The following is a 23775-nucleotide window of genomic DNA, read 5'->3' as shown; positions in this document are numbered from 1 at the left end:
TGCTGTCATTGCTGTTGCTGGGAGAATGATGGGCCTGAGACCTGGAGGTCATGGAGGGGACAGGAAATCATCCCCTGATGCCAGTCTAGCCTGTGAAGACTTGTTCCATTCCTTCCTGGTAGGAAACCCCTGAGTTCTGGATCAATTGATGCCTTCCTGGTATTAGTTCTCCCTTCAGGTCCTTGGTCTGAACCTTGGGCTAAGAAACACCCTGGATCAACTTCACAGCAGCTGACCAGGCTGTGTTGGAAACCAAGTTGTTATGGCAGTAGTACCTCAAAGCAACACACTGCATAAATAATCCTGCATATCTTTACAAGATGGAGAATGAGAGGCTGGAAGAAATGCCATTCTGTAAGCTGATGGTGTCTTGTGAAATCCTCTATAGAGCTGGCATCAATCTGAAGAATGACAGAGAAAACCTGGATGTATACGAGATTGTTGAAAAGAGTGGGTGTTGCTTCTTGGGGATGAAAATTCGAATGGTCAAAGCAGTAGGAGTGGAGAGGGACAGGAAAAAACAAATAATGGTGGACAGTCAGTATAATTTGAAAGTTGCAGACTTCATGTATTTAACCTTGCATGCATTGCTGCAAGACATTAAGGCTCAAAATTTGACCAACTTCAGAAGGCAAACTTCAGCTTTTTACTGCAGCACTAGCTATGGTACTTAAGTTTTCTTTTTGCTACTGAGTGGCATTTGGATATGCCTAGTTGTGCTAACTCCAAGCTCATCTGCTTCCAAACCTGACCTATCTGAAATTTTCTTGAGCTTCTGCTTCTACTGTGTGATAGTGTTGCTGGTCTTATGACTCTGCAATTTCAGAAGATTGAGTTTTGAGGACTTTCACTGATGTAGTGGACAAAAGTAAGTTAATTTGCAAAGATTGGAAAACTGAAAAATCTGTAATATTTCAGTGGAGCTCTATAGTATCTTAAAAGCTCAAAGCAAAACCTTAAGACCCTTTTTCTCTGACATGAAAACTGTACTTTGAATTACTTTATGGTTAGGAGCTATGAAAGAGATACATTGCCCTGTGGCAAGAAGAGAATGGTGCATAATACTGTAATGCACATTTGGGGTTTGATGTTTGTTTTCGGGTTGTATTTGGAATAAACATTAAAGATGGTATGCCTTTAACAAATAGTTAGGAGTAGAAGAGCCCTGAAAGCAGTATTTTACTCTTGTTACCTCAGGCATATCTTTTTCCCCAGTAAACTTGCTTTGCTGCTTAATTAGCTGAAATAACTTTTATAAAGATCTTAACAGCTTTGCAAATCTGTTTTCCTGACAAATCAAAACAATGTGGGCAGAGTTTAGATAGGCAGCATGTGGCTTTTAGTGCTAGGAAGCAAGTCAGTGAGTACTGAAACTTGCCCTTCCCATTTGAAATTTTGGGGGATTGCACCTGGGATCAGATGTCTTAAGGTAAGAAGTCCAGTGCATTGTGCAGGAAGTTGTTACCTTAGTTTAGTTCTTGGCTAGGTTACAGGAGAGAAAAACATTTGTAACTCCCACAAGAGAAAGTCATCATCACCTAGGGATCTGGCTGCCTTTGAGTTCTGGTTAGACTGCCAGGCTCCAATTTGTGATCCTATTAAGAAGAGATATGTTCATGGTGAAGCCAGCAAGGAAGCCAGCTGGATGGGAAAATTCACATCTTAGATATCCTCTCCAAGTGCAGCCTTAGGTGCTGGTACTTTCCAGGACTAGTGGTCTGAGAGAACATTTCTCCTGCAGAGGAAAGGAGGAATTCTGCTAACAGAGAGCCTTCATTCACTTTTCGTAGGTTGGAAGTGTTGCAGCTGTTGTATAGTGCATCTGTGCTGGAACAGAACCAACTCATGGTGATGACTGCACTGAGCAGCCTTGAAAATGGGAATACTGTGTGTTTGATATTTGGTGTACATATGGACCAGAAACTATTACAGGACTTTTCCATGGCTTGTTTGAAGGACCTACTTTTGAGTGCAGCTGTCTTTATGGCCTTTGACCTGAGGAGTTAACTGAAGAAAAACTGAATGAGATGTTGCTAACCTGGCTGTGCAGTAAGAGCTCCTTAGGTGCAATGACTGCTATACAGATGAGATTTGAGACCAGCCTGTAGCACAGCTGGCTGACATTTCATATCTCTGCTGCTTCTCATCTCAATAACATCTTGCTAGGTGCTGTGCAGTGATGAACAGTCTCTAGCCATGGCATTCCTTGAAGTTAGAGCAGCAGCTTGAGCCTCAGAGTTCAGTCCTGTGGTCTCTCCTGGTAGTTTGAGGGTGACCATTGCTTGTTGGGAAGGCTAGGCAGTTATAACAAGGCCCACACACCAGTTTAGCTCCAGAGTTAACCTAAATATTTAATAGGATTAAGCAAAAGCCTTTGATTGAAACAAAAGAACGGACTGGGCTCTGGTGATCCTTGGTACAGCGAGGCTCACAGCAGAGAGCCTTGCTGACCTTGCTCTCTCTTAGGGCTGTTTCTTCCCAGGCCAGGCTGGTGACCTCAGCCTATTATTGCTCTTCCTCTGGCTGGTGATTCTTAAAGTGGCATGCTATGTTTGGAGCAAGGAGCTTGATAGAGCAAATTTTAAGGAACTTAAAAGTTCTCTGTTGTTTATGTAGGAAGCAACTGAATCTGGGCTGGGAAGGAGAAGCAGACAGAACCACAGCATGGTTGGAAGGGACCACCGTGGTCATCTGGTCCAACCTCCCTGTTCAAGCAGGGTCGTCCAAGAGCATATGACACAGGATTGCGTCCAGATGGTTCTTGAATATCTCCAGTGATGGAGACTCCATACCCTCTCTGGACAATCTGTTCTGGTGTGTGGTCACATGCATGGCAAAATTGTTCTTCATCATGTTCAGGTGGAACTTCCTGTGCATCAGTTTCTGCCTGTTGCCTCTTGTCCTGCTGCTTGGCACCACCGAGCAGAGCCTGGTTCATCCTCTAACATCCTCTCTTCAGATGCTGACAGACATTGATGAGGTCCCCTCTCAGTCATCTCTTCTCTAGGCTGAACGGATTTTACTCTCACGGCCTGTCCTTATAAGAGAGGTGCTCCATCCCCTTAATAATCTCTGTTGCCTTTAATAATCTGTTTTGCTTCAGAAGCTACATGCTTTTTCTGCTACATTCTTTTACTGCTGTCAGGGACTTGAAGTCGCTTGCATCACTTTTCACCACCAGGAGTAGTAGCTAGGGTTGGTGTTTTGATTGATGCTACTATTGCAAAGTCCATATAAATAGCAATGGAATTAGCAGTGTATTTGTGTCGGAACCCAGAATGTGCCTCGGATGCTCTTGGATGCTCCGGGACCAGGTCAAAAGCATTTGAGACCCTGGAATGCAGCCGGAAACCCCTTTGGCTTTGAACCTGATCCATGGAACAATTTACCAACCTTGCAGGAAGAACAAGGAAACACAAAAGTTTAGATATTATAGTAGAAGTAGTCACAAAGTGAAAGGAAGAATCTTTGAGTGCTGTACAGGGGGGATTTAGGCCTTGTACCGAGGGGTCTGGGTTTTGTACATGGGGATCAGATGTTCTAAGATGGAGGGACTTGGGCGTGCCCTGTCCTCCTTCGTTCTCCTTCCTAACCTCCATGTTCACGGTGATGTTGGCACTCACAGATTGGTTTAGAGTAGAAAGTCACTATTCAATATAGGTAATAGGTATTGGGGAAAAACCATAAACATTTAACACGTAATGTATGATATAAAAGAAGGCACCAGTCCCCTGGGAGGTCAGTGTGTGCCTTGTCTGACCTGCTGAACGGACCGCAGCAGCTCAGGAAGAAAATCTTTTAGATAACATACAATAAACTACCTTGAGACTGGACGACTGAAGACTACTGAGTCTTTGAAGGCACGAGTTGGAGGAGACACTTTTCCATCTTTCGGGGGTCACCCCAATCTGGGGGTGAGCCCTGTCATACTTGTGATTAAATTTCTTCTGTAACTGCTGATAGCTCTGTGTCACTCTCCAGAAGATCTTGGCAGCAGTGACTGTAGTGTGGTGCTGGTGTCCTGTTTTACTGTCCTGAAAAAGCAACTCTGGTATTCTGTGCTGTCTGTGCATGTGCTCTGAGGTCCACCAGATGAGCCAGAGCTCTGCACAGGGTAAGGGTGTTGCTCTGAAGCTGCCCAGAGGACCTGTGTGTAACATAACTCTTGTCTCTCTGCTTTCCCCTTAGGTCCCGTAAGTGAAAGAAGATGGGGTCTGGCTGCCTAAAAGTCACCAAGTACTTCCTCTTCCTTTTCAATCTCCTGTTCCTTGTAAGTATTTTGAGCATCTGTGGAGTAAGAAGGAAGGTCTGGACCAAAGTTAGCTAGAAGATTTTTTGTTTTCTGGATGTTGGCCTAATATGTTCATTAAATAAAATAGGCACAGTTTTGGAAGGAAGGAGGGGACCCATGAATTTGGGGGATGTCAGAGCTGCTGTGTTTGTCTCAGGTATGCCAAGCAGCTCCACTCCCAGTAGCCACCTGCTGCCTCCAGTGCACACAGCTCCATTCCTGCATTGGGAAGGGAAAGCAGGAGTTATGGGTTCTTTCTGGAAGGAGAGCAGTTGTAACTACTTTCTCTGACACATCTGGAGCAGCAGCTGAACTGTCCCTGAGCAGCAGAGCTACAAAACCTGCCAAGTAATGGCAGTGCCCTCCTAAATAGGCCAGCCAGGCTTCAAAGAGCAACTCTAATTTTGTTTGAGTCCCAACGGCTGGTTTTGATTTGTGACAAGATGAATTAGTCCAAGTCTCCTGTTTGAAATGGAGTTGGGGAGGTGGGGGAGACTGGGACAGGCTTGTCTGGGGAAATAAAACAGCCCACTGGGTGCAGTTATTTTCAAGTGTGAGGCTTAGCAAAAACTAACTCCTTTTGGAACAGATTGGGTCTGGGAGGGCCACACACATTCTTGCATGCATCTTTCTGATGCCTAGATGTTGTGTGTCCTGTGGACAGTGATGGTACTGCTGGTGATGTCTTCTTGCAGTGGAATGGTGTGGTGGGGAAGTGCAAGGTTTCAGCTTTGCACATATCAGCAAGAAAATAGCCTGTCTCATATCAGTATCCTTTGTGCAGTGTATAAGGAAAAGGAGGGGTCAGGCTGGGAAAGAAGGGAGGGAAGTGAATCATGATAAGGAGAGCACTGCTTTCTGGTCTCTGTCCCTGCACACAGCTTCACTCCTGCTTCCTGCATGGCTGCACTGAGCTGGTAGCACACAGGATGAACTTGAGGCACATCTAGGTCTGTTTTCCCTTGGCTTACTGTGCTCACTTTTTGCTCTCTGTGTTTCCTTCCATCCTAAGAGTAGGTAACTGCAGTCTAATGGTCTGAAGTCAGGGGTGCTCAGAGCATCCATGGGGAAGGTTCTTGGGAGGGAGAGGAGAGGTATTTCAAGTGCCACTAGGTCTTTCTGAGTCTGATTTAGTTCACTTTAAAGATAGGAAAAGTCATCTGGGTCCAGGCCTGTCCTCCTACTAGTGCAGGACTCCTCTGCAGATACCAGCATCCAGTGTCTCTCCTCTCTTGAAGAAGTGCTAAATTTTAAGTGGCATATAACAACCAGACTACTCTGGGAAGCTGACCTGTATTTGTTAAGACAGTGTTTGAGTCTTGCTGAAGTCCAGTATCTGGCCACTGTCTTGTTTTCCTTAATGCTCAAACCTCGGTCTGCGTTCATTAGCTAATCTTTGTGTAGAGAAAGTTCTCTTCAAGAAAGCCAGTCTAGCATATAGGAAAGGAGGAAGATTACTGCTGTACATTATAACACTGTCACTGTTTTTGCTGTATGCTGTCTATGGTCATTGTGGCATCTTTATTCCATGTTGCCTTTCTCTCCCTGCTCTGCTGAGCCAGGCATGGTTGCAGGCAGCCTGTGGGGAGAGATATGCTCTCGGGAGGCAGAGTTGAGCTGCTTTGTTGGGCTGACCCACATCCACGCTGCACTTTCCTATATTTTGCAAGATTGTGAGGATGGCAGGCGCTGAATCCCTCTCTGGGTCCTGGAGAACTCCAGTTTGAGTACTCCTGTCTGGGTGGCAAGTGATTGGAAGTAGCTGTTCTTTGTCTTGTGCACATCCTGCTCCGAGTCAGGTCCTCTGGTGTAGCATCCAGCCCCCTCCCTCTTGTGGAAAGCTTGTCTGATTCACTGAGCTGGACTTGGAGAGTAAGAACTTTAGGGCAGGATGTATTGTGAGAAGGTCTGTGCTGACTAAAGGAGAAGCTGCTTTAAATGAGCTCTTTAACCCTGCTGTGCAGCACAGGCATTGTCTTCCCCTTGGACTGCTCTGTCAAAGTGAGGTATCCAAAGCCACTGTGTTCTGGCTGAGCTTGATACTCCTCTGGAGTGAAGATTTTGAGTGTGCTTCTGTCTTGACTTTTTGCACGTGCCAGATGTTGAGGAAGGTGGTATACATTACTCTCTCCATCTCATAGGAAGTACGTGACCAGAGATGTTTTTCCATTATTGTTGTTCAAGGTCTGAACTGGGGAGAGTGAGTTGTTGTTCAAGGTCTGAATTGGTGATTCTTGAGCTTACACAGTGTGGTAGAGCTATATTAACCTAGCAGAGAAATTGCTTGTATTGAGTTGCTGTGAGCTGTCAGCACAGACAGGTTTTGAATGCCTTGTGCTGGTTTCCTGAAGCTGCTGTGAGGAGAGTGCTTGAGCAATGGTGAGCACCAATGCTGCTGACAGAGCCCTATGTCTGCTCTGGGCCTTGGGCTGAGCCTATGTGATTGCACCCCGTGCAGGCCAACCCTTGCTGGCTAAAGTGTGTTCTTCAGCCTTGCTGATGGCTGAAGCCTATAGAGGCATGCTGGTGACTCTTTTTAGAAGTTAGTCATTGAAATAGCATTTCTCTACAGCTCGAGATCTGTGAGAAGATTGCTTGCTACAGCTGAAGTAGTTCAGGGACTTAGTGGTATTTTGCAGTCTTGGAGCTTTACTTCAGGGAGGGGTTTGACCTGCTTTGGTTGAAGGGAAGAAGGTTACTTGGACTGCTTGCTAGAAAAGATACCAGATAAGCTTGGAGTATAATCTTAGTTTCCTAATCAGAATTTAACACGTCTACCTTCCTGGCTAGCAGGCACGTGCTGCAGCACATGCTTCTCCTTAAAGGGAAGACAGCTCTGCAAGACAAGTTTAACAGTCTCTGGAAACTATTTGTTTGGAATATATGACTGTCTGTCCTATTTCTAATCCTTCAGTAAATGCAGCAGAAGGCTGCTACCTAAAGCAAAGCCTGGAGTTTTAGAGCCTTTCTGTTGACCCCTCTGCCAGGTTCAGTGTTATATCACACAATCTGAGCATGAAGGAAAGCAGTGCTGGGGAAAGAACGCTGGGAACCCCCAGCTGCTCTTTCCAGCAAGATGAGTCAGCTTCATCACATCTTAGTTTTTCCAAACCCCTCTTGACTACCTCTCTGTGGGAAACTGCTGTCCCTGTAATGAGAGATCTGCATTCTTCTTGCTTGGGTGTAGAAGGACATTTTGCTGAAACTGGGGGTGAAAGCTCCACCCCCCAGGGAGGAGGGGAGACATCTGTTCCCCACTTCAGGAGTTTACAGCAGTGGAACAGAGGAATTAAACTCCATGGAAAGCAGATGTGATTTCTTCTGTGGAGGGTCTGAAGCCAAGCCAGTGGCAGAAGCAGCCTTGCTATGCAATGCAAACTCCTGAAGATGCTAAGCAGAGATATTATCCTGCTAGAAAGTAAATATACTCTTGTTAATGGGACAGTGTTTTCTCCCTGCCTGTAGTTACTGTCTCCCTGCCTTCCCCTTGTAGTGTTTTCCATAGCAGCTCCTGGCAAATGCACAAGTTGTGGATTGGAGCAAAGATCAGAGTGAAAACAGGCCTTGGATAGTCTGAGCACCTCATAACAAATTACTTCCCAGGAACTCTGCTCAGCAGCCCTTCTGTATTTTGTCAGCAACAGCAGAACTTAGGTGACATATCAGGGTCAGTGAACCAAAAGGGATGTCATGTACAGCCCGGTTAGCAACTTTGTTAAAACAAATGTTTATTAAAACTATAGTTGAAATGTGAGACTGCCTTAAACTGTCAGTTCAACAGTTCTTGATACTACCAAGTTTGAGAGGAATTTTTTAGGTCTCCCAGCTGTTGCATGTTAAAGGGACCTTTCTAGCTTGATCGGCAGACTGAGCATTGTGGGCAGCATGTTAGGACATAAGGCAAAGGGGAATTCTTTTTTTCTGGGATACAGCAGCTACATGCTTTCTGTAGCTGAGTCAGTATGCTTCATAGGTGGGAAATTGCTTGATGACTTTCTAATGCTGTACCTGGAGCTAACTACATGATGCACCTTCTGCCAAGACAGGAAAGCTTGCAAGCAGCTTATTTCAGACTGTAGCTTTATCTTTGTTCAGAAAAGCTTCTTTTGCATGAGTAGCTGAAGCCTAGTGTAAACTTTCAAAGTGTGGAGCCAATGCCTGTCCATACAACCCTCTCTGCCAGCTTGCTTTGGGTGGTGGTTTGGCATTTTCCATGTCTCCCAAGTATTAAAACATTATGTAATGAAGCACAGAATTGCAATCTCTCTTTAGCCCTGTTAGTTTATTTCACTTCATCCTATCTTGAAATCCTGCTGATGTGAGAACAGCTACTTGCAGTTCACTTATAATTCTTGTCCACTCCTTATTTCTTCAAAGCCTGTTTTGGACCTTTGCACAAGTGTTTTCCAGTCCTAGTTGGCTGAACAGCACATGTTTCATCTTCTTTTCAAACCTGAAGACTTGCTGATACATGAAGGCTAAAACAGACCATGCTTCCCCCCACCTTTCAAAGTAAGATGGGAAAATGTATGCATTTCTTGGCTACTGAATTCAGTGTCTGGATTCAGCTGAGCCCTCACAGGGACATATTGCTCTACTAATCCTTGCCCTACATAAATGTGTGGTGAGCAAGGCAGAGGCCATGGCTAATGTTACATAATTCTTGACTCTGCTGAGGCTCAGGTATTCTGCCAGAAAGTAGGGGCCAAGCCTCTTGGGTTTCTCTATTTAAAAAAATATTTGAAATCATGTGTTTGTCTTTCCTTGGTTCTTCACAGAAGCAATGCACTTACCTTTCTCTTCTGACAACAATGTTCTAGCAGCAGGGTGTCTCTTCCTCAGACTGTTTTGAATGGTCCTCCTATACAATGTTATGTACTATTAAAATACTGTGTGAAAAACTGCCAAGCAGATCTTGGGGCTCCTGTGCAGTTGGCTGAGGCATTCTTCCTGGAGTTGTGCTAATCCTGTTTACCCTGGGAGGAGTACCATAGAGGAGATGTGTGGGAACAGCAAAGGGATGATTGTTTTTAAACTGGAAGTATGGATAATAGTGACTGCCTCTTCTTATTTATCTAAGCTTGTAACTTGCACAAAACCGTGTGTTTTGTTCTTGCTCTTTCAGATTTTGGGTGCTGTGATCCTGGGATTTGGAATATGGATTCTGGCCGACAAAACGAGTTTCATTGCAGTTCTACGTAAGACTGTGTTTCATCCTCTTTTTCTAAATTGGCTCTGTTCTGGGGCTGTTTTTGACTATGGTGCTGTCTAGGAATAGCAATACTTTTGTGCACGGTCTGTAGCCTGAGCAGTTGCATGGTGTTTAGCAAGATGGGATTGTTATCAGGGACACAGTGAAAAGAAGCAGCCCTGGAGACGTAGCATTCCTTAGTCTTGTTGATTGAAACACCAGGGTCAGACTGAGTGAGACTACTGCCTCTTCAACCAACAATCCAAATATTTCGTCTTAAACACAGGGGCTAGTATTTCATCCTGTTTTCACTGCATGCTCTGTTTTTTCACAATTATTTCCTTATTACCATAATGTGCAAAGGCCCCCAATGCCTTAATTCAATTTTGCTGTGTGAGTCCTTCACTGCTTTCTTTCTGTAATGATCTATTTCAATTTAAATGTTTTAAATGCTAAAGAAAGTAAGTACCTGGTTTTATTGATGATTCATGTACATTGAATGGAGATGGTATGTTTGTTGCTAAGCAGTAGAGGATGCAGATTTGGGGGGTTGGAGGGGGGAGGGTGTGTGAAGTGCTTTGACTACTAAAACATCCTCTTGATTACGCTTGATGAGACTTACCCTGGGCATCCGAAGTGTTCTGTTTTGTGCAAGGGGCTTAGCTTTCTTTCCATAAAGTCAGCCACAAACTTTGACTTGAGTTTTAACAGAGGGTCTGCTTTCTGAAAAAACCAAAACTGAGCTGGCTTAGCAGTCTGGGCTTCAGAGGACTGTAAGTGGACTTTCAGCAAATGAGTATCTCAGCTCTATCTTTCACAGTCTCTACGTCCTTTGAGCTCTTTCCTAGAAACACTTCAAACTTTTCTGCTTGGTGACTCTGGTTACTTGTTTTCACTACCTTCAGAACTGCTGAGTTGGGCACCAGCCTCAGACAGTGCAGGAGGGCTGCCTGCATGTGGGGAATGAACATTAATGGCATTCATAAGCCCTGTTCCCAGCTATACTGATTCTGCAAAGGGCTTTATCTCCCAAGTCCTGCTGAGCACTCTGACCTGGTTTGAAAAGTGCTAGATGGAGAAGACACCCCTGCTGATACCACACATGCAGATGCTGCTCCTTACTCTGCTTTTGTGCTGTGGCATCTGGTTTGCTACTGCAGTACTAGAAGGTCAAGAAGCACAGCAAGGGGTGTTGGTTAATAAAGTGGGGGTGTGAGCAGAAGCAATACATGCAGCCTAAACTGAGCCTATCATGGCCTGGCTGTTTGCAGTACCCCTCAGAGTCTGAGATGTGCTTAGTACCAGTGGGTCAGCAGCTGATTCCCTCAGGTTGGTGGGTGTTACAGCCACTTGTGGAGGGAGAAGTCCCTGAACTTGGCTCTGTTTCTTCCCATGTACTTGGAATCTCTGCTAACAGAGCATTTAAGAATTTAGTTTCCTTCCTGGAGATTTCCAGTATCAGCTCTCTCCCTGCCCCCTCACTTCCTTTCCCATGCCTTGCCCCTCTTTCCCTCTGCTTTAGTAACCTAGGCATCAGGGAGGGCACCCAGCTGCTGCCAAAGGAGCCTGTTGTACTTGGCTTGGCTGCCTGCCCAGTGCAGGGAAAAACACGGAGTGACGGCAAACAAGCTGCAGTTGAATGCCCTCAGAGCCTTCTCGTGCAAGACAAGACTATTGCAGATGAGAACTGCAAGTGTGGCTCTTGTCCCCTGACACTATCAGTTCTCCTAGGGGCTTTCGAGTTGGAAGTACCTTTTTCTTCTTCTAATGGGAACTTGACGAAGCAACTGCTTTCTAGCACTGTGGAGGTGCTGCAACCTGGGCACTTGAACACTGTCTTGCATGATAGCAGAGCTGATTTTGAGGGAGGGAATAAGGTAGATTTGTGAAGGCCACTCCTGTAAGGATACTGCCTCAGTAAATGCTTTGCAGTATCAACACATAACCTGCAGAGCAAGAGTCATGGGACTGGTGAGGAAGCAGGATCCTGGGGTTTGTGGCATATGTCCAGCCAGGGAGAGCTGGCTGAAGTGACCTGTGTGGCATGTGGATCTGCTTCACTTCTTGATTACTGAACTTTCTTCTGTTCAACATGTTTTAGGGAAAGAGGTTTGGAATGGTGACTTGTGCCAGGTATCAGAAGCAGGGGGAAGTATATACTAGGGAGGAGGGTATCAGTCTGGGCTTGATTATTCTCCTTTAATATATTTCAGGAGGAGCTCAGAGAAAGTTTGCCTCCTGAGTCTTCCTTAGTTCAGGAAACTAAATGCTTAGCTCTAAAAATGGTATTTTCATTAATCACTGGACATCCAGAATTCCCCTACACTCTGTAGCTTGCAGATATAGAAATGTCTCTTAGTGATAAATGAGGTTTCTAGTTATTGTTTCTAGACAGAGTATCTCTTCAACTTTTGTGCTGTAATGCAAGAAATAGCTGACCAATTCAAATGTAAGAGTTTTTCTTCTGTTGCTTGCAGTACTAAATACTGAGGGGAGAGGGCTGACATCACCAGCGTGTCTGAAATAATCTGACCTAAACTTGGTTGAAAAACCGTTGAGCATTCAAAAGCACAGACATTAGAAACAATAGCAGGGGATATCTAGGAGGATTTGTAAACGTAGCTAATTTGAGTGTTATATCTGTTTTGATCCTGGAATAGCATCTGTTTGCAGGGTGTCATGGCCAGGTGCTGCAACAGCCTGTGGTAAGAGCCTGGCCACAAGCCATTCAGCCCAGATTTGCTAAGTAACCTGTCACATCATCTGTGCTCAGCACTAGCTGTAGCTTGTTGCATGTTTCACTCCACAGAGTTAGTTTGTCCCAGTGTTGACTGCAAGTGGTTAAGTGAAAACAGAATGGCTACAACAAGAAATAGTGCTTCAAAGTGAAAAGGCTACCCAAAAAGGGGGTTTGGGACTTGGAAGAAAGTTTCCCTGAAGATAGCAAAGGGAATTGAAGCAAATAGACAGTAGTTATAGAGTAGATCATCTTTTATATTACTGTTACTTGAAGTGCATTCATGAGGGAGTAAAATTCCAGTAAGGAGATAACTTTCTACAAACAAAATTCATTTGTTTTGAGTGACCTTGAGTCTTCCAGGCTCTGGAGACCTGCAGGATGGCTTTTAAGTTTACTTTCATCAAAAAACAACCAGAAGCATCTATCTCTCACCGTGTTAGGCACACATCTGTGCAGTCCATTTGGATCAAAGACAATTATCAGTAGATATGGAGACAGTTCTATAAATGGTGATGGCAGACATTTTTCTGTCAGTAGCTAATGTTGTTCCCTCTCCTGGCTCCTACAGAGATGTCATCTCCCTCCCTGAAGACTGGTGCATACATCCTCATTGGTGTTGGGGCACTTACCATGCTGATGGGGTTCCTGGGCTGTCTTGGAGCCGTCAATGAAATCCGATGTCTCTTGGGTCTGGTGAGAGTATTCATGCCTGTTTTAGAGCCAACCTTTAATACATCTCCTGCAAAATATCTGTTGGATTGTAGATGGGGCTTCAGTCTCCTGGGGATGTTAATTCTGCTAGGTCAACTTAGATCTAGTTCTTCATTTGCACACATTAAATTCTCCAGCAGTCAGCAGACTGCAGCAGAGCTCCTCAGACATTACTGACAATGAGCTCAGAACTGTGAATGAGAGAGGATATCACTGACACTTTCTGCACAGAGTGGGTTGAGAACTACCAGTTGAGAAGTGTACCCTGTCCCCCTCACCCTCACTTCTCAGTTGGTACTGTGCTCTCAGTGGTGGAAGAGCAAGTTCCAAAGTGCAGTGAAAGAAAAGAGGAAGAATAACAGTCTCCTGTTATGTCACATCTATGGAAAGTGCAAGAGTTGAGAGAGACCCAACTAGGAATGTCCTGTATGTCAGGACCTCTCTTCAAGCAGTTCATCTGTAGGAAGCTTCCTATCCATGATAGATGAGAGGATAACAGCTTCATACACCTCAGCCTGCTACATGACTCTATCTTATTCAGAGCACATATGTATTGGAAACAAAGTATGGCACACACTCTATGTCCTGGTATTAGCAGCATCTCCTTGTCTAGCAATAGTAGCTGCCACCATTTAAAGGTAACCTCAGCAGTTTGCTGAATCTTAAATTTAGGTCCTCAAACAAATTAAATAACAGGTTTTAAAAGGGATTACCCTTTAAAATTTTTTTTAAAAACACATTAAAAATTAGATTTGTAAAATTGACTCTTGCTTTTCTGTTGAGGCTTGAGGTAGGCAGAGTCCAGCTGATTGATTGAGGCCAGAATGGTCTGTGAATGGAGTTGGATGTGGGAGAGAGAGTCCCAGTTGAGTTGACACAAGCAGGGAGTGTGTGTAAACCCTTTCCTTCCTGAAGGCTTTCTGTTGGCCTAATGGGAGAAGTGTTGAAGTGCACTGGTCTGACATTGGTCCCAGCCTTTTCCTGGGAAAGCATTGTTGTTAGCAGAGTTTGTCTGTGGATCAAAAGTTGTTAGCTTGTGTTGTGATTTCTCTTGTATATGAAATTTTATTAACTTTTATATACAGACCTTTCTAAAGACTGACAGTGATCACCTATTGTTTTTTGTTTCCAGTACTTCACCTGCCTGATGATAATCCTCTTAGCTCAGATTGCTGCTGCACTGGTCATCTACTTCCAGAAAGAAAAGGTAAGTCTTTGTTACTGTGTGTCTTTTCTTTGGTCTTGGCTTGGGAGAAGGGTGATACTTAGAAATTCTTTCTTCCAAACTGGGCTATCCTGTTAGCAGGCATAACAGGATTCTCCTTTCCTCTACCCAGCTCAATAGCTTTGCTGTTTTATTTTTCTATATCTGCCTCAATAGTGCTGCTTTCTCAAGCATTATGAAGCTTTATTTGGTATGCAGGCTTTATTTTTGGGTAGTGGGAACAGTGAAAAAAAAAGTCCTAAAATGCTTTAGACCACACCTTCTCTTGATCCTGCTGTAGACAGCTATTTGGGCATGTAGTAGCAGTGGTTACTACCGTGTTGCTGTCCCTGGTGCCTTGAGGAGTTACCAACCTGAGCACTTTTTTGACTGGTCTTCCTCCTTGTGCCATCTTGTTCTCTCCTTTCAGTCTTTCTGCATCTGTGGGTAGAACTCTTCTTGGAAGAGCTGTCCTCTTTCTCCAGGAGCAAACCCAAATATCTAATGAGTCCTGTTCTACAGCTGGAGTTTAAAGCCAAGTGGTTTAATGTTTTGAAGAGGATCCCTTTGTCAGGAAGGCAGTTTCACAGTGTGTGTTCTAGAGCTCCAATATGCTTCCTAGTGTAAAAGGGAGCTGCCTGTTTTTGAGCTGCCTAAGTGCATTGCAACAGTCCATCATGGGTATAGGTTCCCTGGTCAAGGCAGTGCCTGATCAGGCCTTCAGCTACTTGAGAGCTAAAATGGGAGCCACATTTATGCAGTGGAAACAAGTTAGAGCTGTGGGGTCACTATTGGCTTCTGGTACAAGTTGTGGGTAACTTGTATGGCTGTGCTTGCCTCTCCTAAGCCAACTCTTTAGCTAGATGGTTACAGAAAGCAGAGCAGTTGAGGAAGTTATGGATGGGGCCTGGTGGAGAAGTTTGGGGCAGGGGGAAGGTGCCTGCCACTAGCATAACTGATGTAAGCTTTATACTGTGGTGACTGAGCAGCTGTTGTCTGGGGTCCTTGCCAAATGTGGTGTGACTGTAGCTTGCTCTCTGGGCTGGCAGAAGCTGAAGGAGAAACTAAAACAGTGACTAAAACTGGTGTGTAAAGATAATTCTCAACAAACAGCTCTGACTAATGCAGATATGGAGGTGTGGGGATGGGCATTCCCCTGCAATGGGGAAATGTGACTTTAAACCAGGAAATTCTGTACCTCTGTTAGCATTTCTTCTCCAGCTGCCAATCTGTTCTAGAAAACTCCGGCCTTCAAGCTGTAGCTCTTTATCCAAACCTCATCAGACCAGGGAGAGTTTAAAAGTGCTGGGGGTTGTTTTGCACAGCTGTTGGAGCTGACATGACTGAGATCATCACTTCTAGAGATCTGGGAGAATGGTCAGGGAAGCTGGGCTTTGAGCACATGCTCCTGTTCAGTCCCTAATGAACAAAATTAATGGAAAAGCTCTTCTAGAGCCATTCTCTTTTCAGGGATCCTCCAAAGTACCTGCCTAGAGCTCTAAGAAAAACTGTTTGAGGAAAGTCTTGGCTGAAACCTCCAGCACAGTGGTTTGGGGCTGCGCTTCAGTGCTGCTGTGCAAGTCGCTCTGCTTCGCTGGCTGTACGTCATCCCAGGACAGCTTGGAGCACAGTGAGGCACATTGAAACTGCTCAACAGCCAGTCCCTAGATATCTATTGTGTTCTTGGTGTTTATTTCTTTCTGACTTCAGGAACTTGGTTAGATATAAAACAAGGAACAACGTGAGAGAAGGAAAAGGTTTTGGATCCAGAATGTAGCAAGGTGATACTCATTCCTTCAGTTGTAACGGAAGTATTTATTTCTGTGGATTCCCTTGAAGTTATTGTTGGCATATCTGTTCCTTTTTGGTGTCAAAATCCTCCCCCACACTGACAAATGAAAGTATACTGAAATAGAGTTAGTGTAACTGTAAAAGGCTGAGCCTCTGACAGGAAGGCTGCTGCTTTGCCTTTCCCATGGGCATTGTTAGAGGAATGCCCCTTCAGACTGGAATTGCCTAGTACTTCTGGGAGGATGTTGATGCAAGATACATTTCCCTACATTTGTTGGTGACTGAAACCGTGGGGTGGGGTTTTTTATGGACAACACATAGTAACATCACAAATGCTGCAAATTTTGTTCTGCTTTGTGAACTGAATGTTGCTACTTACCTACATCTAGTGGATCACAAGCCCCTAAATGTGTGAGAGCCTGGGCAAGTTCTCTCTTGGCCTAGTTCACACAGTTCTGTGCAGCTTGGCTCTAAGTGCCTTGAGTAAAGGAGAATGGTGGTGTTTTGGGAAGAGCCCTACTTGCTAGCTATTGTTTGCAGCAAACAGACCTGTGTGATTGCATGCAGCAACTTGTCTGGGGCTATGGACTATGCATGAGTTTCAGAATCTGAAGTGACAAAGCAGAGGAGAGCTCCCTTCTGTTTTTTGAGCCTGCTTTTGTGTGCAGGCTAGGTGCTAATAAGTGCTGAGGGAAGGATCTAGCTTGCATTTGACAGGGACAGGATAGGTGACTGACGGTGTCTGATAGGGGAAGAAGCCTGCACAATCCATTGTGTGATCTAAGACCTGGCCTTGCCTCTGGCAGTCAGCTTTCCCCATCTTCCACTTCAGTAGCCCATGTGGTGGGAGACTGACAGCCTTGCTGCTTTCTGGCAGTGAGCTGTGGCTTTGGTGCCTAGGATCTAGGTGCCCCTGCTTTTGAGGTGGTGGGATTGTGCCTTCTGACACTGAGCTTGCTAGAGCTGGGAAGGGGCAAGAAGCCCTGAAAGCAAGGGTAGCCATTTCCTGAAGCATTCATGTCTCACACAGTGCAAAGTCCTGATAACTTTAAAGGGGTGGAGATGGTTAGGATGTTGAAAGCCTGCATGTTCCATGTGCCTTTCTAGCTTGTTGCTCTTTTGGTTTTCCTCTGCCAGGTGCTTAAGGGCGAACAGCTGCAGATGCCTGTGTTTTCCCTTTGGCCTTCTCTATGGGTTAAACTCACAAGCAAGCTGCCTGTGTGGCTCCAGAACTGTGCCATTGTCTGCATAATATTCCCCCTCTCTCAGATTGCTTGCTAAAACACCTAGAAATGCCTGATTTCCTTTTTTTATTTAATTTGAAATGCCTCACTTTTTGAAACAAGAGCTGTTTGCAGGACTTCTTGCCTATTCTTTTGTAAGAGTAAAAGCAGACATACAGCTTCCTTATGTAGCTGTGGTTGGGGACATCAAGTCCTGTCTGCTTGTTGTGGCGTCCTGGGATTCTTGCAGAAGTGGCACTAGGCTCCATCTGACCCAATAGCTAAGGGGCTAGATGGCCCAGGGTAGGAAAACAAACCCAGCTCTCCTTGCCTCCCTCTGCATGTGGAGCAGCAGTGTGCAGGAGGGGTCAGGGTGGGAACTCGGAGGTTCAGTAACTGATAAGGCTTATGGCAGCAGCCAAGGCCAATCTCATTAGTGAGAACCAGGTCAGGTTGCCTTGATTTGAAGGGAAGGAAAAGGGGAAGTGAAGTAATTAAAAGAGGAAGAGAGAGACATCATGAGAAGAAAGCTCATGCAGCTCCCATCCATCTGGCCTGACATAGCCCAGTGAACTGAGCTGCAGTTTTCCTAGGAAGAAGAGTTGCTGATGTAGAGAAGCTTCTCTCAACAGTAGGCAGTGCTTCCTCTTGCTGAGTGTCCTGGTATTTACCATGGTCACTGAAAATGCTTGATAGTAGAAGAAAAGAGAAAACCAATTTCCACTGTTTTGAAATATGCTGTAGCACCACAGTCAAAAACATAATATGTGGGATGGGAACAACCTGGTGCTTAGGCTGATGTAACTCTATCCTATCCCTCAGGCAGTCTAATGGCACTTTTCTCCAACCTCTTGTGCATCTGGGTCTCTCCTTAGCAGTCCTCATGTACAGGCTGGTTAAGAAGAGCTTTGGAAGGAGGTGGGAGGAAGAAAGTGAAGGAGTCTTCCAGGTGGTAGCTTGCCCCGTCATCAAACTGAAGGGTGTTGTAAATATCTCTGGAAAAAGAATGGTGATGACGGGATGATATGATACACCTGAACTTTGTGATAAGACTGTTAATGAGCAGTTTAGGTAGTTGTAATACTTCCTGTCTTAATATAGAGACAACACTTGTGGGAGTTTGGGGAGAAGTAGATCAACACCTTGTGAAAAAGGCAAATTTCTATCAGCTGTGTATCAGAAAACCCATCTGCATTCATGAGCAGAGTGGCTTACACCTTCCCTGAGCAGTGGAGATGGACCGCAGCGATAGAGATCCTGGACCAGGGTCTCACCTGCAGTATGAAGTTAGAAACACAACCTGTGAGTCCTTCAGACAGTGTTGTCCTTCAGCTTGCACTTAGCTTGCACATCTGTCTTGTCTGGGGCAGGCAGTTAGTTGTTCAGCCTGTGTCTTAGCAGGATAACCATACCTGATCTGTTTCCTTACTACTCATCTGGTTTGTAGGCTTTCCCCTACAAACTAGGGCAAGGACTTGCTGGTGCTTTGGCTGTTGCAGCAGAAACAGCCTTATCTGTACTTGTTAACTATTTGCAGTCAGCTTTTATGAGTGACTGTAACTTTATATATGTATCTGAATCACCAAAGAAAAGGCTACAAGAATTGATAATCTAACTCTCCTGCCTCTATTTTTCTCACCAGTTGAAAGTTGAGCTGTCTGACATAGTTGTAGATCTGATTGAGAATTACGATCCTTCGGATGAAGATAAGAGGAACTTGCAAGATGCGTGGGACTATGTGCAGACACAGGTGAGTCCTGGGGGACAACAAGGGGTAGATGATGATGATGCTATTTGTCAGTGCAGGCTGACCTTTAAAGCTAGACTGAGGACAGAGAAACAACTATTGCACATTGATCTGACTGATCTACAAACCTCAAAGTGGCCTGTGAGGTTTGGTGCCTGCAGACTAGAAAATGGTCTTGCTTGCTGCTTCTGTGTCAGATGCTGAACCATTCCTGCATGCTGGGTGTTAGAACTAGCTAGTGTTGGCTGTGTGGCCTAACGTATCCAGCCTATCAAATGGCACTCCAACACTGCTTTGTTTGGCCTCCTGAATACTAACATGTGTAAAAAACATTTTGCACATGATTTTTGTAGCAAGAAATCCCTAGTTTATTGCCAGGCAAGTCAGCAGTACCACCTACCTTACTACTTGGTACATGTTCCTTGCTTATTGTGATGGTTCTTCTGCAAGTATCAGCATTCTTGGGAGCCATCCAATTGCCCATGGTTTCTGTTTTAGCATCAGGGTCAGCACTTGAGCAGATAGAGGGTATTCAAGCACACTGGAGTCCTGGCAGCTGTTTACTGCCAAACCACAAGCTTGAGAGCTGGCTGGCTGTTGTAGTTAAATACACGCCCAGCATGGGACTGATGTGTAGTAAGTACAAGTAACAGCATTTGTCTTCTATCTGTTCTTTGGTCTGCAAAACACTGACCTGCAGTATTTTTCCTCCTTGGAGAATGATTTATATATATTTTTTCACTGTAGTTGCAACTCCTTGTTAGTGAACTCAAGAGAAGCTTGATTCTACTGCAGAGAGAGGCTACTGCTTGAAGCCCTTCTTTAATGTAGAAGCAGAAGAAAAAGGTTTTGCAGAGATGGAGAAGTCGAGTGTTAAGGGTCTACTTTGTCTCACACACTGGAGTTAGCATTTGAAAGAGGGTGGGGTTCTGTAAATGAGTCTGGAGTTAAAGTCCAAACCTCTTGTGAGGGAGGTGTAGTTCCTTCTGGAGGCTGTCTCTTCGCAGCACTCTTTTGGAAAGCAAATGCTTGTCTTGATGTGGCTGTTCAGCTGTTTGTATCTTATGTTTATTACAGCAGAAACATTACGTTTCCTTTCTGAGCAGAGAAGGATTTTCCCTAGACTTCTACCTTGACATAGACAGCCTTTCTGCTCTGTACAACTGAGCAAGCACTGGGGATCCATGCTTAGGATCTTACTCCTTGCTAGACTTCCCGATGTGCTTTTCCCTTCAGCAAATACGGTTTTATCACGTGGCTCTATAGGAATGTAAATGTTTGTTTGGATGGAAAATTTTCCCTATCCCATGTTCCAGCTGGTCCGTACTGCAGCCAGGTGGGCACTGGTGTGCAGTGATGTGCTGGGGCTTGGCGGCATGGAGACGCCACCGTGTGGTGGCTGCTGCTGCCCTGGGGCCACAGCTGACACCCGGGGCCCTTGAACTCTTGTTCTGCTAGCAGAGTGGCTCTTTAGTAGGAAATAATGTCCCTGTGTTCTGGACAGTTCTGTACATAAGTAACCAGGGTGGTGTTTAGTGCACCTAATCCATGCAAACTCTGTGGCCTGACTATTGTTGCGCAGAGAGCTCCTGAGTACTTCTACCTGCTTATATCCATGTGCAGTTATCTTGCCATTGCAAAGTGTAAGACTGTAATCATCTCTTTCCCATTATTAATTAGATTGCCTGCTGTGGCTGGACTGGAGCAAAGGAATGGGAAAATAATGAGATTCTTAGAAACAAAAGCAATACTGAGTATCCATGCTCCTGCTCCAATAGATCTAAGGACTTAGTGGAAGGAAGAGGTTTCTGTAATCTGGAAGACCCTCTTAATGGCACTGCAACATCTGCTGACTGGCCTGTTCATGAGCAGGTGAGTGGGTGTGTCTGGGCCCTGTGAAGCTTCCACTGAGGCTGCCTTGTTTTTGTTCCCCTGAAAATTTAGAACACTTCTTTCACATCCTTCTTGCTTGAAGTACCTGTGGAATGTGGGGCAAGGGGGGGACAGGGTGATAGGGATCCTGCCCTTTTCTGCAAAAGCTTCCATAAAACTTGGTATAGCATGTAACTGGGATGATTCCTACATGCAAAAATATGTTATGGATTTTCAGTTTTGAGATATTTGGATCCATGCTTCTTCTCTTTGTGGCTGTGTTTTCTCTGTAGGGATGCATGGATGGTGTAGAGGAGTGGCTGAAGGACAACCTTGGTATCATTCTTGGGGTTTGCGCTGGTGTTGCTGTTATAGAGGTAAGTCATTTCCTGACATGAACCTATTATGTCTCATCATGGAGACTTTTTAAAAGGCAAAGCTGTTTTCTCAAGTAATAGACACCTGGTTTACTGGCAGTGCAGTTCTAACTTTGGTTTGTGTCTGCCTGAACTGTGGCTGTTGTTGATTGGATTAAAAATCAAACAAAGCCTTGTCTACTTGTGGTTCTGCCTGCTGTATCTGACTTCTGGCAATTCTATAACCGGAATACTGAGGCTAGTGAAATCCCATTTGTTGCTTTAAAAAGCCCATAACATAGCTTCCAGATGAAGTCACATCTTTATGAAGCCCAGTTTTTTGTCACTTCAGTTATTGCATTTGCTTTGCATTGCAAACTAAGTCTTTTCACCTGTATGGTGTCATTGAAAGATGTTCACTGTATTCTGCTCCCCTGTATCACCCATTCTTCCCACCTTATCTGTCTGGTTGCTGATTTTGTTCCCATTCTTCATACTTATTCCAGCTGCTGGGGATGATACTGTCCATTTCGCTTTGCAAGAACATACACAGTGAAGACTACACCAAAGTGCCCAAGTCTTGAGTGGCTGACTCCAGAGCTACGGCACCACAGAGAAAGGAGTAAACAGAACATTCCTGCCTCATACCCAGACTGTCCAACCATTGACCATTATTCCTGTGACATCCCATTTCTGATACCACTCTGCTAAGAACTGTTAGAGCTGCAACACAGCCTGATCTTCTGGCAATAGGGCCCTTGGGCCACCTGCATCCTGCCTCTGGATTATTTCTACTTCAAGAAGCAGAATTTAAACTGTCTCATGCCACATGAGACACTGATTAACCTGAGGGGACAATGCTTTTGCTGCCTGCTCCATGTTAAACAATACTATTTGTATTTTCATTCTACAACCCACTGGAACTAACGTACAATAACTTTTCTCTCCCTTGCTCTTCTGCACATCTTTTCACCTCTCTTCTGAAGTCCCATGAGCCAGGAATTCTTTTGAGATTCCAGTGCTTTGGTAGCTTCACTTGCTTCACTGACTTGTGGTGGTAACTAGTCATGCTTTATAGGCCTTCTCATCCCTTGCAGTTAACCTGCAAGGGATGAGAATTCAGCTCCTGCTATACATCTTCCAGCCTAGGTTCTCATCTGCAACACAGAGTGCTGCTGTCACACCTGCTTCTCCTGTTTCTGGAGTCAGCTATGCTTTGCCTTCAGTGGAGCTCTTCCCTTTGAGCGTGATGAGAAGCCACCGTGAGGGAGCCAAGCCTACCTATTTATTCCTAGTGTGACCTGGCAGATTGTGGTGGTGCTCAGCTACTTCTGGAATGTATCCCTTGGGTTTTGGATTTGACATTTACAAGTTTCTCCCATTTGCCTCTTTATCTTTTCCTCTCCCTCTAACTCTGCTTTGCTGGCTTCTGTCAGCTTGGAGGTTACTTCAGAGACTGCTGCATACTGTGGACTCAGCCCCAGGCTGGCTCTGCTGTTTGCATTCTTGGGTTGCCAACTTTACAGAGATTACAATTAATTTGTTTCTTCCCCTGCTCCTTTATGAACATAAAATTTGTTACCTGTGGATTTAGATAATGATATGGAGGGATCTGACTGGATTGCTGATGCTGTATATGGGGAATATCACTGGTATCAGTCCCCAGTATAGATTCTGTAGCTGGGATGCAAAGATAAGTTGCTTTTATTTCAGTTGTCCATTCTTCTGACTCCACTGTGGTCTGGAGCCATGGCTGCATTCTGCGTTCTGCCTCAAGTGCCAGCACTGAAGCAGATAAGTAGCAGGTTCTGCAGTTGTGCAGGCTGCAGGTTTCTGTGCTAATGGCTGGGCTGTTTGTTCTATTGAGCCAGTGGTCAGCAGCAAGGAGTGGTGTAGACCAGATGAAGGTAGGAAATGCACAAGAAGCACAGCCCCAACAGCTTACATAAGAAAGCTGGGTACAAATCCTCACTTTTAGAGGTGTCTTGGGCACAGACACTGTTTCCTGCTGTTACACATGGCACAATGACCATGACATCAGGAAGCTGGATGGAAGATAAGTGGATGGTTCTTGCCAGGGACCTTGTTACAAGGTACTTGGTGAGTGAGCCTTTGCCTTACAGAGGTGCTTCCAGGACCATCTCCTGTCAGGGGTGGGGCAGGTAGTAATAACCCTACTTGGTAAAACCTACTTGGCATTCCTTCTGGGAAGAAAAGCTGGTGCAGGGGATCAGGGCCCCAGCAATGGGTCCCTGCTCTGTCCTCATCTTTGGACAGAGCAATGACTGAGGAGAATGACTGGCAACTGGTTTTTATGGAGGTCTGATAAGGCTTTGCAATTTTGAGGCATCTGCCCCTTCCTGCACAGATCCTTTAAGCTGATCTTTTCTATAGCAGAAGGCACTCTTAGCAGGAAAGCTTGCTAGCTTTTGTAACACAAAGTCTATTCTCTAATGTGTTCTTATTTGTAAGATTCTTGTTCAGTTACAGATGCCAATGCTGAGCAGCAAGTAAAAAGGAGCCCATTCTGGATTTCCTTTTTTGTTTTTGTCTGTTTTTAGCAACATCTTCCTACTGGAAGAAATGCATGTACAGATATAAAAGTCTAGAGGGTGAATATTTCTGTAATAAAGACTTTGCTAAAAAATA

General features: G+C 44.9%; 1 protein-coding gene across 2 annotated transcripts in view; it reads left to right on the top strand.

Annotated features, from left to right (window-relative positions):
* Positions 1–23775, top strand: part of CD82 (CD82 molecule) — a 39255-nt gene extending 15480 nt beyond the window's left edge. For both annotated transcript variants that reach the window (XM_068193710.1, XM_068193711.1), the window contains exons 2-9: positions 4189–4270; positions 9417–9489; positions 12791–12915; positions 14066–14140; positions 18794–18901; positions 20579–20770; positions 21064–21147; positions 21633–23775. In XM_068193710.1, the coding sequence (XP_068049811.1) occupies positions 4208–4270; positions 9417–9489; positions 12791–12915; positions 14066–14140; positions 18794–18901; positions 20579–20770; positions 21064–21147; positions 21633–21710 (798 nt within the window). In that variant the 5' untranslated portion in view covers positions 4189–4207 and the 3' untranslated portion in view covers positions 21711–23775. The remainder of the gene's footprint in view (positions 1–4188; positions 4271–9416; positions 9490–12790; positions 12916–14065; positions 14141–18793; positions 18902–20578; positions 20771–21063; positions 21148–21632) is intronic.

This window comes from Anomalospiza imberbis, chromosome 6, assembly GCF_031753505.1.
Source record: "Anomalospiza imberbis isolate Cuckoo-Finch-1a 21T00152 chromosome 6, ASM3175350v1, whole genome shotgun sequence".
Lineage (NCBI taxonomy): Eukaryota > Metazoa > Chordata > Aves > Passeriformes > Viduidae > Anomalospiza > Anomalospiza imberbis.
This window is presented reverse-complemented; position numbering and strand designations above follow the sequence as displayed.